General features: G+C 53.3%; 1 protein-coding gene across 1 annotated transcript in view; it reads left to right on the top strand.

Annotated features, from left to right (window-relative positions):
• RPH3AL (rabphilin 3A-like (without C2 domains)) overlaps positions 1–14,124 on the top strand; it is a 74,580-nt gene extending 60,456 nt beyond the window's left edge. The window contains exons 7-9 of the mRNA XM_019511158.1: positions 6,510–6,623; positions 7,029–7,211; positions 13,554–14,124. Of these exons, the coding sequence (XP_019366703.1) occupies positions 6,510–6,623; positions 7,029–7,211; positions 13,554–13,588 (332 nt within the window). The 3' untranslated portion in view covers positions 13,589–14,124. The remainder of the gene's footprint in view (positions 1–6,509; positions 6,624–7,028; positions 7,212–13,553) is intronic.
• Positions 14,125–14,309: the final 185 nt, after the last annotated feature.

Here is a 14,309-nt window from a genome sequence, read left to right as displayed (position 1 = left end):
TTTCTTACACACCCCTCTTTCCTCGCACACTCATTCACCCCGGGATTTGCTCTTGCCTTTAGTTTTTCCTGTAATAAACAAGCCGTTGCCATGGGAATGCTGTGATTTTATTTAAGGCACAAACATGTATTGTCACTGGGAGAATGGCAATCGCATTTCTGAGGCTGGAGGATGGCCCCACTCGCCGTGATGGCATGCACATCAGTGTTTTGCACTGCGTCAGGAGGGAACCGGTCAGTTAGAAGCAGGGGGGAAATAAACAGCAGGGATTTCCTTTGGTCAATGTTTTTCTCTTGCAGAGAGAAATTCAGAGCAGCTGGGGGAAAATGTGGTCCCTGAGCTGCTGCTCTGTGTGGTGCCAGAGCTGCACGCTGCCATGTTTTTCCCGCAGCTTTCCCAACTCTTGTATCAAAGTGTACAAATTCATGGCCAGACGAGGCACTGGCACATCTCTCCGCAGGTGGCACAGGGAGAAGCTGCAGGTCAGGACAACGCAGCTTTGTTTCCTGACGCCTTTGCCTGTAAGGATGGTGCCCTACCTTGCTGGTGGGGGGAGTCGGGGGAGTGCTTAGCAGCCCAGGGGTGTTGGCAGGCTGCCCCGTCTGTGCTGGGAGCCACACAGCCCCAGTTTTGACTGCGTGTGTGGGGACCCTTTTCAGCTGACAGTGCCTTGGCTGCATCCCCACTCGGTCCCCACCTGCCCTGGTGTCCGTGTCTCCCCTTTCTATGTGGGGACCTTGTTGGCTGCTGACTCTGGCACAGAGACAGAAAATGACTTTTGGAGGCCATGCGGTGACTCTGTGGCTGATCTGAGAGTGGATCCTGGGTCTCCTGCAGGGGGTCCAAGCAACTGTGGTCTGGAGACCTCCCTCTCACCTCTGCCACAGATTCCCTCTGTGACCTTTGGCAAGTCACCTAGCTTGTTTGTGCCTCCATCCCCCAGCTGTGCGGTGGGGATCACAGCACTGACCTACCTCTCATAGGTGCTGTGAGGTTAAATCCACTGCAGACTGTGAGGTGCCCAGCACTGCAGCGATGGGGTGCAGATAGATTCAGCCCTGAGGTCCACCTGCCTGCATCCCTGCCGGTCCCTCAAGACAAATCTGCCCTGTCTGTCTCAATCCTGGCACGATACTTCCTCTGTGTGCAAATGAACCTGGGCTCTACCTGTGGCACCCAGGAGGGGAGGACCCTTTCTCCTGGGGGGGTCGGTTGGCTACTCAGCTCTCCACTTCGCTCAGGGGATGTTGTATTCCCTTCCCTGTGGGTTCAATCTGAGCAGACATTTTTCCTGAGCCTCTTCTATGAGGTATCATGGGGGATTTTGTTGTCGTGGTAAGACGCTTCTCCTCCCCCATGGTCCCTGGGGATTATTGCTCTGGGAGAGAGCGCTCAGAGTGCTCTTAAAGATTCGGTGTGAATGCAGAACTGCACTTGGCTCGTAAGCAGAGCCCCGATGCCTGGTGCTTGCTGGAAAGATTAATGTGGCCCAGTGCCCAGGTGAGAGGATGCAGAAGCCACCAGAGACTTGCCTGTTCATAGCTCTGGGGCCAGATAACCTGGTGCTGTCCTTCCTGAACTCTCCAGGCCAAGACGGGGCATGCTGGGCTGGCACTTGCGTAGAGAGAATGGTGCCAGTGAGCTGCGAGGTGGTATCTTCCCTTGCCCTGGGGTCAAACGGTGTTGTGCTGCCGGAGGTGCCATCCAGGCCTCCACGGCCTTTGCAGTTCTCTTAGCATCCGCTCGACTGTCCTAGCCCAATTCCAGCTGAATTCCAGTCCATCTTCCTCAAATCCTTCTGGGAGGCAATGTCCTTTTTCCCTCTCCTGGCCTACACTGCTGCTGGGGGCTCTTACGTTCTGGTGCAGAGTTGGCTGCGCAGTCCAGTGACTTTATACCTTTTCCTTGTTGGCAGGGTGCTGGCCCCAAAGCACTGCAGGATGCTCAGAGGGGAGGTGATGGACAGCTCATTCTTGGGGTTCTTGAGGCACAGGGACATGCACCGCCTTCCTGTACATCTCGCAGAAGGGGCTGCCTGCCTCTCCAAGGTCCCTCCTCACAGTCCTTGGCGGAGGAGGGTGTGGGTGGGACTTGTCCAACAAAAACAGGAGCTGCTGCTGTTTTCTCCCCGCAGGGGCCGTAGGGATATGTGGGCCCCACTTGGACAGGTCCTACATCAAAGAGCCTGTAGCCTAGGTAGGTGAGAGAGATGCCAGTGGGAATGGGACAGAGGGGCGTGGGGTGTTAAAGCGCCTCCCCAAGGCTGCACAGTGGGCTAGGAGCAGAGGTGGAAACAAGACCCAGGTCTCCCAAGCCCTGGTGTCTTCTCCACCAGTCTGTGCTGCCTTTCTGCTGTAACGGGGCTCCCCCACGCCAAGTACTGCTTCCTGCGGCTCCTTGCTGCGCTGCCGTGCCGGCCGCCACCCAAGCTCCTTTTTGCAGGCAGCCTCAGAGTTTTTTCCTCCAGCAGTCACCTCTACTGATTTATTTGTTGCTGGTGGCGTTTCTGAAGCCAGTGGCGTCTCTCCGCTCCTGTCATGCTGCGAAGGCTTCATCCAGGTGTTTGCCGCTTTGTCAAATTGCAGCAGCGAGGTCGAGGCTGTTCTGAACGTTTTTCATTCATCAACATGAGCTGTCGCCAATTATTTCAAGGAAAGAGCCAGCACTGCTGTGTGCCTGCCTGCTCTTTACCCCGCACTCAGGGGGAGAGGAGTGATGTGGCCACAGCCCTTGGCCTCCCTGTGTGGGGCTTGTCCTGGATTCCCCATGCTTGTACCTCAGGAAAAGAGGACGTGGCATGTACTCCGTGCACAGCTTTTGGTGGACTGAACAGGGGAGAATTGCCTTTGCCATGCTGAGGCACAAAGCCAGTTTTGGTTCCTCCAGCTGCAGGTGGATCCTGGAGAAGGATGAATTTCAGCTCTCAGTACTGCTCCAAAGTGTTATCGCTTGGTGAGCTGGAGAGTGATTTCTGTGTGTGTCCATGCACACACATGCACACCTTCGTGCCCTAATCCCTTCTACCTGCTTTTGAATGCTCCAGGATGGTGACCCCCCCCCCACACACCCTGAACTCAGCTGGGACACTTGTTACTGCTTGCAGAGGCACCATCTGAACCCAAGACTCAAGCAGCAAAGCACACACCTGTTACCGGTGGAGCAGCAGCTCTGCCTCGAGCAGGGAGGCATTACAGAGGACCTGGAAGTACCCTGAGCAGAGCGGAGCTGGGGTTGTCTTCCCCGCGTGCAGAGGCCAAAGCCAGCGCATTGGCTGACAACACGGCAGTACATCTCAGCCTGGCAGAGATGATGAAGGACGAATGCATCACGTACCCTGAAAATGCAGCCACCCAAAAGGCTCCTGTTGATCTATCAGCATCTGCCGGAGTGCCAGATTTATGATTTCTGGTCTCCGTACAGCTCCAGCAGAAGGTCAGGGAGTCTTGAGAGAAAAATTGCTTTAAAGAGAAACATTAGCACAGTGGGTAAAATATGCTCTAATGGCCACCAAGGGAAAGAGAGCAGACAGGCTGGCCCGGGAGTCGGAGGTGCCCCATGCTCGTTAATACCTTTCACACAGAGCCATTACTCTTTGGAGCATTTAGAGGCAAACAGGGCAGCAGGATGATAAACCATCTCCTGCCGCCTTGTCCCTGGCCCTTCCTCGAGCAGTCTCTGTTTTGTGGAGCAAGACACAAAGCGATGTCCCCCATGTGAATTCCCGAGCCCAGCTTTCATTTGTAAACGTCTCTCCCAGACGGGAGCAGATGTGGCTTTGATGGATAGCCCCTAAGGGGTCGTCAACCATGCAGCAGAACTCGGAGGGCAGGACTCCCCAGGGAGCCGGGGACTGTGGGAGCCAGGCGGGCAGTCCTTTGAAACCCCAGCAAGAGACGAGTGCCAGAATGACCAGTTCGCCGAGGTCCAGGCTAGGGGTTTTGTTTTGTTTTTGTAAATTCCCTCTAGATACCTGGGAAAAGCCAGGGGGGTTTCATGCTTTTACGACTCAGCTGGAAGGCCCAAACCCTAGTGAGAATATGCCCTGTTGGCAGCGGAGGTCGGTTCCCAGTCAGTAGCTTTCGCAGCCCCTTTGTTGGCAGGATTTATGAAAGCAGTTCAGAAGCCCAATGTCTGATGGTGCAAGTAGACAGAGCACCCGGGGGCTGGGCCAGCCCAGGAGAGTGTCGCAGACACAATAGGAGCCAGCGCCATTGAGGAATGAGGAGTGAGAAAACAGGCTGGCGGGCTGCGCCGTCTCTCTCCAGCTCTGCCGAGCTGCTCTGATCAAGATTGCCGTGTGAGGGGAGCTGGTGGGGAGGCCAATCTCAATAGCTTTCCAATAATGCCAACAGCCAGCTTTAATATACTCTGAGATAATAATGCCAGAAATGCTTTATATTCATTATTACATTTTAAAAAAACATAGTTTGTGTAAAATGGAGAGCTGCTTCAATGCAATGGTGTTTGCAGAGGCCCTGGATGGAAATGTTCAACAGGTCGCATGCGCACGGAGGGAAAATACACCAGCCCTTTTGCCCTGCACAGGGTTAATAGGCTTGTATCTTTTGCAAAATGCATTCAATGAACTTGAGCGCCACTGAGAGGGGGTGACCTGACGGCTCTCGTCGCTACAGAGGTGTCTGAGCATCTTGCGGTGTCTTGTGACGTTGCCCTTAGCAGAGCAGCCAGACCTGGGAGGACCAGGTTGGACTCGGACCTGTTCAGCCTTTCTGTGAGCGAAATGTGCCTGTTCTTTACACCTTGCGCGGGTGCTGTAATGCCCTTGCTGGGGCGTGGGGCGTGGGGCTGAGGGGGGAACTTGGCAGAGCCTGGATTCATCACCTAACTCTGCCACAAGCTTCCTGTTGGACCTTGGGCAAGTCTTCTAAACACCACGTGATTGTCCACTCACCCCTGCATGGCAATAACGGTACTGTGCAGAGGATGACGGCTTGAATGTGGGGAAGATGCTCCGATACTGTGGTGATGGGTCAGAGGAAAGCTTACGAGCAAACACGCATGAGCAGTAGGGCTTTTCCCAGGAGGCAGTTGTAGCTTGGGCCTCAAATTTACCACTAGGAGCTGAGAACCATGTTCTGAACACTGGGCAGAAACACTACCTGCCTCAGTCAAACGGGAGGGATCTGTGGGGCACAGTCCAAAAAGCAGATGTTTCCCCAGCTCCCCCTGTGTCTGTCTGCCATTGCATGAAGTGCTTTTGCTGTTGGGAGAAGCTCCCTTCTCACTCTGCATAAAGCAGCCGGCAGTCAAATTGGATTTTGTAAAAGGGATGTAAGGAGCAGAAGTGCTTGCCTGCACCAGCAGTGCAGCAGGAGCAGGTTTCCAATTCAAGGAGCGCCCTCCAATTTCTCATCTGGGAAATTGAGGGTTTTTTTCTGCTGAGTTTGCAGAAATGGCAGAGACGGAAAGAAAGCAGTTGCAGTAATGGAATCGGATTCAAGCAGGGGAGATGTGAATAACGCGCTGTGGGTTAGAGGTGCTGTTTGCTGGGGGAGTAGTCTCCCTCTGGCACTCAGCGGAGCCCTGTTGCTCCGGATGTCCAGGAGCAGGACAGCCTGTGTGCTCAAGAGCGTGTCGTGGGCAGTGTCGTGGGGGCTCATTGGCTTCCTCCCCTCTGCAGTGCTGGTCTGCTTTGGGGGAAGAACGCTGCAGTGCTCTGGTTACCTGGTGCTTTTCATCACACATCCCAAAGCCGTATCTCCCAGCGGCTTGCCTGCACCTGGAAGGTGGCAGGGCTTAAGGTAATGTGTGGACGCAAAGCATCAAAGCTCTTCTTGAACAGCTCCTGGAGGGGAACATGAGTGTCCACACCCACAGTTAATCAGGAACAACTTTCTGTGCAGACAAGCCCTTCAGATCCTTGCTCCCATTTTATAGGCTGGGAAATTGAGGTGCAAAGAGAGAGAGAAAGGACTTGCTCAACGCCACGCAGGCAAGTCGGTGGGAAAGATCCCAGCTCTCCTGAGCACTGGCTTGGTCACTGCACCTGCCCCTGCTGCTTTCCTGGCTCCTCTTCCTGCACTTCTGTCCCTGATCTAGTTGTGAAGCACTTGACAAATAATTGCAGGCCTCATTGATGCAACAGTGGTGCTTGGCTTCTTTGAAATCATATGGGGCTGCTTTTGGCAAGTGCTGCTCTGCAGCAGTAGGGAGGTACAGCAGTGCATCCCCATTACAGCGTGTGAGGCTGAGCTGTAGGTTGGGGAGGTGGGGGACCAGCAAGCAGGTTTGCTCAGGTGCGGCTTGGCTGTAAACACACAGTACTTGCTGCCTTTTAAAGCGCCTATAAAAAGTGAAGTACATCCTGTTTGGAAGTGAGTGGGAACAACTGTGTAGGAGCAGCAGGTAAAGCTCTTCTCAGGGAGAGAACGTGATCATCAAGTCCGTGTGAGCGCCTGTTTTATTTGGATCCATCTGTCACCCTGTTTGCCAAGTGCTAGGAACATTGTGAATAATCCTGACCCCAGCCTCCCCCTTCTCTCCCACAGTGGTTTCTAGCGACAGCGAGAGCGACTCAGAATTCAGCTCTTCCAGCCTGGAAGACAAGTCCCCGGCTGCGAGGTTACCGGGGTGCAAGTCCAGCAAGCACCAAGCAGAGTCAGGTGAGGAAGCGGGGTGGGAGGCAGCCTGGATGTGCTCTGGACTAGACCTGCTGCTGCTGTTGCATGGGTGTAGGATCCAGGGGGAAGGAGCTCTGGGGTGGGGGGTGGGTCTGCATGCATGGTGCAGGGTAGTGAGGGGCCATGGGGCAGGGTGATCCCTGCTGCGGGCTCCCCAGTTGTGTGGGCTTTGGTTCCAAGCCTGGTTCCTAGTGCCAGGGACAACAAGTTCCTCTCCCACCCCAGACAGAGGGGCCCTGCCCAGGCTCGAGGGAGGTACTTGGGCAGGGGATGGGACCCCACGGTTGCCCTGGGTAGATCTTCTCTGTGAGTGTTGGTCTGGCAACCTGTGATGAGCTGGGAATGGAGACAGCCATATGACAACCTGCCCCCTCTGTATGTCCCCAGTGTCTAGCAGCGAGCCTCTTTGGACCCCTGGCATGGTCCTAGGGAGCACCCACTCTGCTGCCCTCTTGGAGAGCCGCAGCAGCCTGGGCAGCGAGCGTGGTGGAGGCCTCGGCACTGTGGAGAGCTGCCAGAGTGACCTGCCAGCGGAGTCATCGGACAGCGACGTGAGCAGAGCCATCCCTGGTAAGCACGGGGCAGCAGGAAGCTTGACTCCCCAGGCAGCGCTGCCTCGGCGAGGGAGAAGCTTGCTCTGAGCCAAGCCAGGCAGTGAGGTATGGTGGGCAGAGAGGAGCTCTGGTGGAGAGCCAGGCTCCCAGAGTCATCCAGGGAGTAGCTGTGGACTCCATGGATGCTGGTGGGGCATCACCTTGTGCTAAGCGCCGTGCCAGAGCAGTGAGGACCAGGCCTGCTCTGAGCACAGGGGTGCTTTGGGATGTTTGGTTCTGCCTCTCCTCTCTATCCTTCCCCATCTCATGCCTCCTCCTCGCAGTTGCCCCTGATAAAGCTCTGGCCTGAAGCTCTGTTCTTCGCCCAGCTGCTTGTGGCAAGGGCCGTGAGAGCACTGCGGCTTGGTGTGCCCGGCAGCTCCAACTTAGTCACTAGGGTGACTTTCAGGGCAGGAGCCTAATGGGATGTGGTCCCCCATACAGCCTCAGGGTTTGCGGCCACCCTGGGGCCACTGCAGCCCTCACCCCTGGTGCCAGGTGCCTCCTCCTCAGAGACGTGCAGCCTCCCCACGCACATGAATCCAGCATGGTGCCTCCACGAGCAGATTCGCACGGGCTGCCGTTTCGTTCGCTCTGCAGTTCCCAGTAGCATGTGCAGTAACCCCTTAAGTTACGGCTTTGCGCCCCTCTGCCCTGAGCCAGTGCTTCTGCTGCTCTCCCTGCATGGGTGTGACTTGGTTTCAGGGCTCCTGTGTCGAGGTGTAAATCAGCTGTGAAAGCAGCAAGGTGGGGGCCGGTTTAGCAGGGGCCTTCCCCTGCTGAAGACCCTCCATTTCAAATCCAGCCTCCCCTTCCGCCCTGCCAGCTTCCAGGGCCTCGTTCCCCAAGCTGCCTTGAGCTAGCGCCTGCTTAGCATAAAAATTGTTTCCCCTCCCCTCTGCCCTCAGGCATCCTCTTGATTACAGTGCTGCCCACAGGCACTGAGGCTTATTTTTAAGCCCCTTAAAAAAGCAGCGAGCATTGACATTCAGAATTGACAGCTCCATTGTGATGCACCAGCTCAGACTCAGGTGGTGAAGCTGCAGCGTGTGCAGGTTGGTCTCCGCTGGGCTGCTACGGGGCACCGGGATGTTGCTGCCACACCTCTCTCCTGCCATTGCTTGGCCATCCTTTCTTCTATCCCCTCCTCCAAGTGCTGGTCCTGGCCTCAGAGCCATGGCTTCCCCTCCAAACCTTGCTTGAGTGCACAGTCTGGTGCTTCATGTTTACCCCTGCAAAGGGCTTGGCAAGACTTAGGGAGCTGGTGTGCCCAAGCTTGTGTGGATGATACTGCCTTGAGCCCCCCAGGGGTCTGTCTGCACCCCCCAACTGCCTCTTCTCCTCCCCCTGTGCCCCAGAGCAGGTTTAGAGGGTTTGCTGTTTGGGACTGAGCACTGCCTGTACAGCACCCAGTGCAGTGAGGTCCTGATCCCTCCCTGGGGCTTTGGGGTCACACTGCAAAGCAGATACTACTCCCAACGGCCACAGGACAGCTTTTCTGTTTAGAAGAAAAGTACCTATTATTGAGACACTGGTACTTTTGGCAGGAGAGCTGGTAACTGTGCTCCATGTTGCCTCCAGGGAGCATGTGGGGGCAGGGGTGTTGTCGGGCGTGCCCGGGATGGATTTGTGCTGGGCTGGGGTCACACCCTGTAGAGCTCTTCCCTCCTCTCCCCAGTCTGCAGCTCCTCTCCCTGCCCTTCACGTGGCAGGGGTCAGCGGTGAGACGAGAGAGAGGGAGCAGCCACGTCTTTCAAGCTGCCTGTACCTTGTTGCAGAACAAGGACCTGGCAGGCGAATGGAGTTGTTGATTTTCTGAAAGATGTTGACACTTGCTGACACTCTCATATTAGCAGCTCAAGTTCTGTTCTGGGTTTTATTTTTACATCTCATTCTCACCTCTCCTCTAATTCTGCACTGAAGTGGTAACGCTGCAGAGGCCTATGGCATCCTGAGAACAAAACCCAGGTCAGAGATGCATTGGCAAGTCACTGCTGCTTCCAAAGCAGCTACTTTCTAATATCCTCTTGCCCTCCCGCTCCAGCCCGGTGGAGGCTGGAATGGCAGTTTGATCAAGTGGTTTGGGTACTGGGTAAGACGGGACAGGTGAAAAATGCCATGAACTTCCAACGTAGTTTTAACAGCTGTGGCTGAGATTTCTAAACCACATCCTTTGCATGCATGATTCCCATTAAAATAAGCAGCGTTTTAGGAGCGAGATGGGATGGGGTGGGGTGGGGTGGTGAGACAGGACCCACAATTATGCAGCCTGGCCCTGCCCAAGGGTCCTGCATGGGAGATGGAAGTCCAGATCCCAGAACAACTTTGTAAAGATCAGTCCCCAATTGCTAAAATCACGGGTCTAAATTTCCCTAAGTAGCTAGTCAGAGTGCCACAGCTTTGAGCTTCCAGCCTGAGATGCTCTGAAAGAGGCCTTGTTTTTAGAGAATAGGGGGTCCAGTGCTTTCTGAAGATCGGGACCTTTTAGGCACTCCTGCCTGTTTGCCACGTTTCCCTCTCCTCGTTCATTTAAAAGCATAGAGTGAATGCAATGCAGGTGGCCAGGTCTTGCACTGACATCCCTGGAGGTGGCAGGGCTAGTTGGGACAGCGACTGCAAGGTGAGGTGGAAAGGGGTGTTCCTAGTTACTGAGCACCAAAGGATTTTATCTGAAAAAAATATCAGAATTTATTGCCTAGAGATGCAAGGAATGGTGAGATCTTAGTCGTCTCTCTTAGTGCCAATGCGGCAATGTGACTCACACTGTTTCAGTCACAAAGGGTTTTTTGTCATGTCTTAGGAGACACCACAATTAAAAACAAGCAAAATAATCACAACGATTAACTCTGACTGTTTTCTGTTAAAGAAAGGAGCTATTAAACAGAACCAGATGCAAACACTGAATAATGGTTCCTTCAGGCACCGGCTCTTCTGTATGTCGCTTGCTGGGCAGTTTTTAACAGGTTTCCCCTTTCAGAGGGGGTCTGCCCCTTGGATCCGGGGGCTCTCTTTTCAACAAGACTGAAGCATATTACTTCCTAGATCAGTAGTGGGTCCTTTTTTCAGTTGTAAGCTGTGGACAGATTGTACTCTAACTTGAGGAGAGAGAACTTATATCATTATAACTACACTTTAGGTAATGAAATCACTCTAACTGAATTTAAAGGACTAAAATACTTCATATGTGGACAGATGAGCTGCATTTGAGAGACTGGTGAAGCCCATTTGGTCTGTTGTGGATAACCTAAACAGTTTACATTTGGACGAAGGTGAATCATACAACTAAATCCTATGAAACTGAAGTTTTAAATTCAGTTACTTTAACTACGCCATTTAGGGAGGTGTCCTATTGGGTATCGTGAATCTTAATTCCAAGTGAAACCCTACTTCTCTGTGTTTCCCAAGGTTAGCTTATGTTTCCTCCCCATGGATGGAGGGTCTAAACGGTGAGGGGCAGACGAGGAGAAGCCGTAGCATTTCAATCTCCCATTCAAACTGGTGTAAGGAAAATTGAAATCCACTTCCTGGGCTGTGCTCTTGCGAACCTCTCCATGCCATGATGCTGAAGTAACTGTGCTGAACTGGAAGGGGGGTTGCTTCTTGACGCTGCTCGCCGGCTGCTTTCCTCCTGGCTGTTCTTGCTGGCGGAGGGGACGAACAGTAATGAGAAGCTTCTGACGAGGGCTGTGGTGATGGCAGCGCTGCATGGAGTGGAGGGATGCGAGCGAGCACTGCTGCTCCGCTTTCGCAGCTCAGGGGTGGTCCCCTCTTTTGGGGCTTGTCTGGCTTAGGAAATCAGGGCTGTCATTCTTCTCCTGGTCACCCCCTTCGGGGGTTGGTTTAAGTAGCACCTTCATCTCATAGCTGTTCAGGCTGTTCATACCTATCCTGTAAACTTCTACAGCCTTTTTCTCATGGTAGGAAATTCTCAGGGCATTTTTTGAAGTTAGCAGTTTTGCTTTTTCTTCTATTCAGTCCCTTTTCTGAGATTTCTCTTTAGTGACATCAGGGCTTAATGGGAATTTAAATCCTGCTTCAATTGGATCTAAACACCCTAATAGCATGGAAAAAAAGGTCTTTTGGGTCTCAAAATAGTCCCTTTAAACTTAATTAACTATTTGAATAAGACAATAATTTCTTTAATGACTGATTCCTTGACAGTCTTTGGAGGTGACTTCTGACTCATTGAGTTGGGTAAGGAAGTTGCTTCAGCATTGTTGGTTCATTAATTCATTCCCAGTTGACATGAATATTCTGCATAGCAAGTTATATCAGTAACCAGCTGTAGCATCAGTCTTGCAGTATGTGTACATAAAAACACCCAGTCACAACATAATGGCACTAGGAGATTACTACAAGAGGCTTCATGTAGATGCTGAATACTTGTAAATGTGCGTCTCCAAAGGTGTTGGTCTGCTTGTGCATTTAAGGAATTAGGTTTTCCCCTTCAAGAGGGAGCAGAAATTAGGCAGAACCAAAGCTTTCCCCACCCGTATGTGTTTTTCTTAAAGTGACAAGAATAAAAGACTTGGAAAGCCTCTAAAACAGAGCATGTTCAGTACATCTTTGTTTTAAGATGAAGGCTTTTCCCCTGAAAATGGAGGGTGTTGCCCAACTGTGCTTAGAGAGCAAGTCTGCTGGTTTTTTATGTCCACAGTTTGCACTTGCGAAACCTTCTATGAAATATTTTTATACCAAGCCCAGAGTGCCAGATCTGGGGCTTATAAATCTTTCAGAATAACATGTGATGGAAGATGGCATAAAGAGAGAGCTGTCCCAAAGGTGTATATCTGTATTTCAGAAACTGTGTAAGTGTGCTCAGAGCCCAGCGGCGGGGTCTCTTCACAGTTTTTCTCCTCATCCCTTATGAAAATGACAGTCTCCCCCATTCAGTAGCGGTGCCGGCAAGTTCCCAGTGACCAGATGCTGTCAGAATAAATGATCGTGGTATTGGTAGTGCCTCGTGCATCACCATTAGGTCCAGCTCCTGCAGCAGGCTTCCTCGTGCAGCCTGATGCTCTCAACGGGGGCTCCCCAGGGCAGAGAGGAGTTGGGTCTCCCACGCGTGCCCAGTGCCTGCTCGTTCTGCTGAGAGCCAGGAGGAAGAGCCACTGGGACTGGGGGAGGTGGATGCCAGTCCAGCAGGAAGGGCTCTTGAGACCTTGCCGGCTGCCCGGAGCCAGCCTCCACTCCCAAAGGGTCTCTTAGAGCCCGAATAAACAGACTGGCTTTTTGCAACTGGCTTTTGAAGTGATTGGTTCAGACAGGCTCGCTTAGTTGACACGAGACAGAATAAGCGCCAGGCTCCACTAGCAATTATTACCCTGTGATCATGGCAGCCTTGTCAGATGCCTCAACAAGACGGCGAGCATTGCCAGAGCTTCTCTGGAAGAGAAAGTCCTGCTTGATTAGCTGGAGAGGCAGTTCCCTTGCCCTTGGTGCCCTGGGGGAGGCCACCAGTCACGACCAGGCAGCAAGGATCCCTTGCACCAGCTTTCAGGCAAACGTGCAAGTGTCCTGGTGCCTCCGGAGCAGAGCTGTGGGGGCGCAGCCAGGGGGTAACTTGGCTCTCCCAAGTGAGGGAAAGGAGGGCACTTGCATTTGCTTTTGCGTGGGAAGAGGAGCTGTGCTTTACCTTGCTGCCTCTTAGCATAAAACACGGGTCCCAAGATGGCTTATCTGCCTCCCTCTCCTTATGGCAGTGGGGGCCAACCTTTCCTCCAGGGATGTCACAAATTAATCCCCACAACACCCTCTCCCTGCATGATCTGCTTTCTGCCCTGTGCTCTCTGCCTGATCTGCTGCTCTGCTTTCCGCTTCCTTCCCTGTCAGCAGCCATGCTGCCTGTCTTCTCAGTCTGCTGCATGCCTCACATGCAGGCTGCCTTGTGCCACCCGTGGCATGCGTGTCACAGGTTGGATACCCTTTCCCCATGGGATTTGGCTTGGCAATTAAGGTCACCAGGAACACTGGCAGCAACAGGGCCTGATCCTGAGTGGGGTTAAACACCCACCCTCCCTGCGCTTTTAGTGAAGGAGGAAGCTCAGGGCCAGTTTTCATGTGCAAGTAAGAAATCTGCTTTCTCTGCCATCCTCCATTTCCTTTCCCTCGTCTCCCATCTCTTTTGACTTTAATAAAGTTTAATGGGCCCTGACTGCTGACAGCATGCGGCATTATGATCCACAGCCCTTCTATGCATTATTATTTTTAGCGAGCTTCTAAAGTGCCACCAAGGAAAATCAGGCAATGGGAAATAACTGTCTGGAGCATCTGCCCCCTCCCAGCAGCACACAAACCTGTCTCTCCATTTGTTTTCAAGGCAAACGGCGCCTCCACACAAGCCCCCGCCGCTGATGGGAGTCAGCAGCTTGCAGCTGGACCTGGATCTTGTCTCGCCTGTCCAGTCCCGTGTTGTCATCATGGATTATGTGGCCCTGGCCCTCTGTGGCCCCTGGGATGCCAGGATTCCCATAGGCCTTAGTTACACCATGCTGCCTGGCACCAGGTGTTGCTGTCCTCTTGCCATAGTCATTTGCTTTTGCCTCCTGCCAGCTGACGAAGAATGGGAGAAGTTTGGCTCGGAGGGGACTGGAGCAGGTGACACCATAGTACCCAGGCAGCTGAGTGCGAAGATGTCTGCTGAGACTTCCTCCCCTCTGCTCTCCAAAATGAAGAGCCGCACACTTAGCCTGCCTCTCTACAGGCTATCTCAGCACATCGTGGCAGGGAGGCATCAGGAGCACTGGACTGGGAGTCAGCATACCTGCGTGGTACTCTTGCCTCATAAAGCAACCTTGAGCCAGCCCCCTCACGTCCTGGCTGGGGATTCCCTGTTTGCAAACTGGAGGGGGCAAGAGGATTGTCCACTGTAGGAAGTGCTTTGGGAGCCTCAAATGAAAGGCACTGCCGGAGTAGCATCCACCCTGTGCAAAAGTCTGCTCAACCCTTTACATCCCAGTGATGCTCCTGAGTGAGAGCATAAGTGTGCAGAGCCCTTGTTCTGGTTCTCTGGCCTGGGGTGGGCTTCACCCAGTAAAGCACTCGATGAAACTGTGGTCTTCAGGAAGTCAATGAA

Source organism: Gavialis gangeticus, unplaced genomic scaffold, assembly GCF_001723915.1.
Source record: "Gavialis gangeticus isolate Ggan-Ray unplaced genomic scaffold, GavGan_comp1, whole genome shotgun sequence".
Classification (NCBI taxonomy): domain Eukaryota; kingdom Metazoa; phylum Chordata; order Crocodylia; family Gavialidae; genus Gavialis; species Gavialis gangeticus.
Note: the sequence above shows the minus strand (reverse complement) of the source record. Positions and strands in the feature narration are given on the sequence as shown.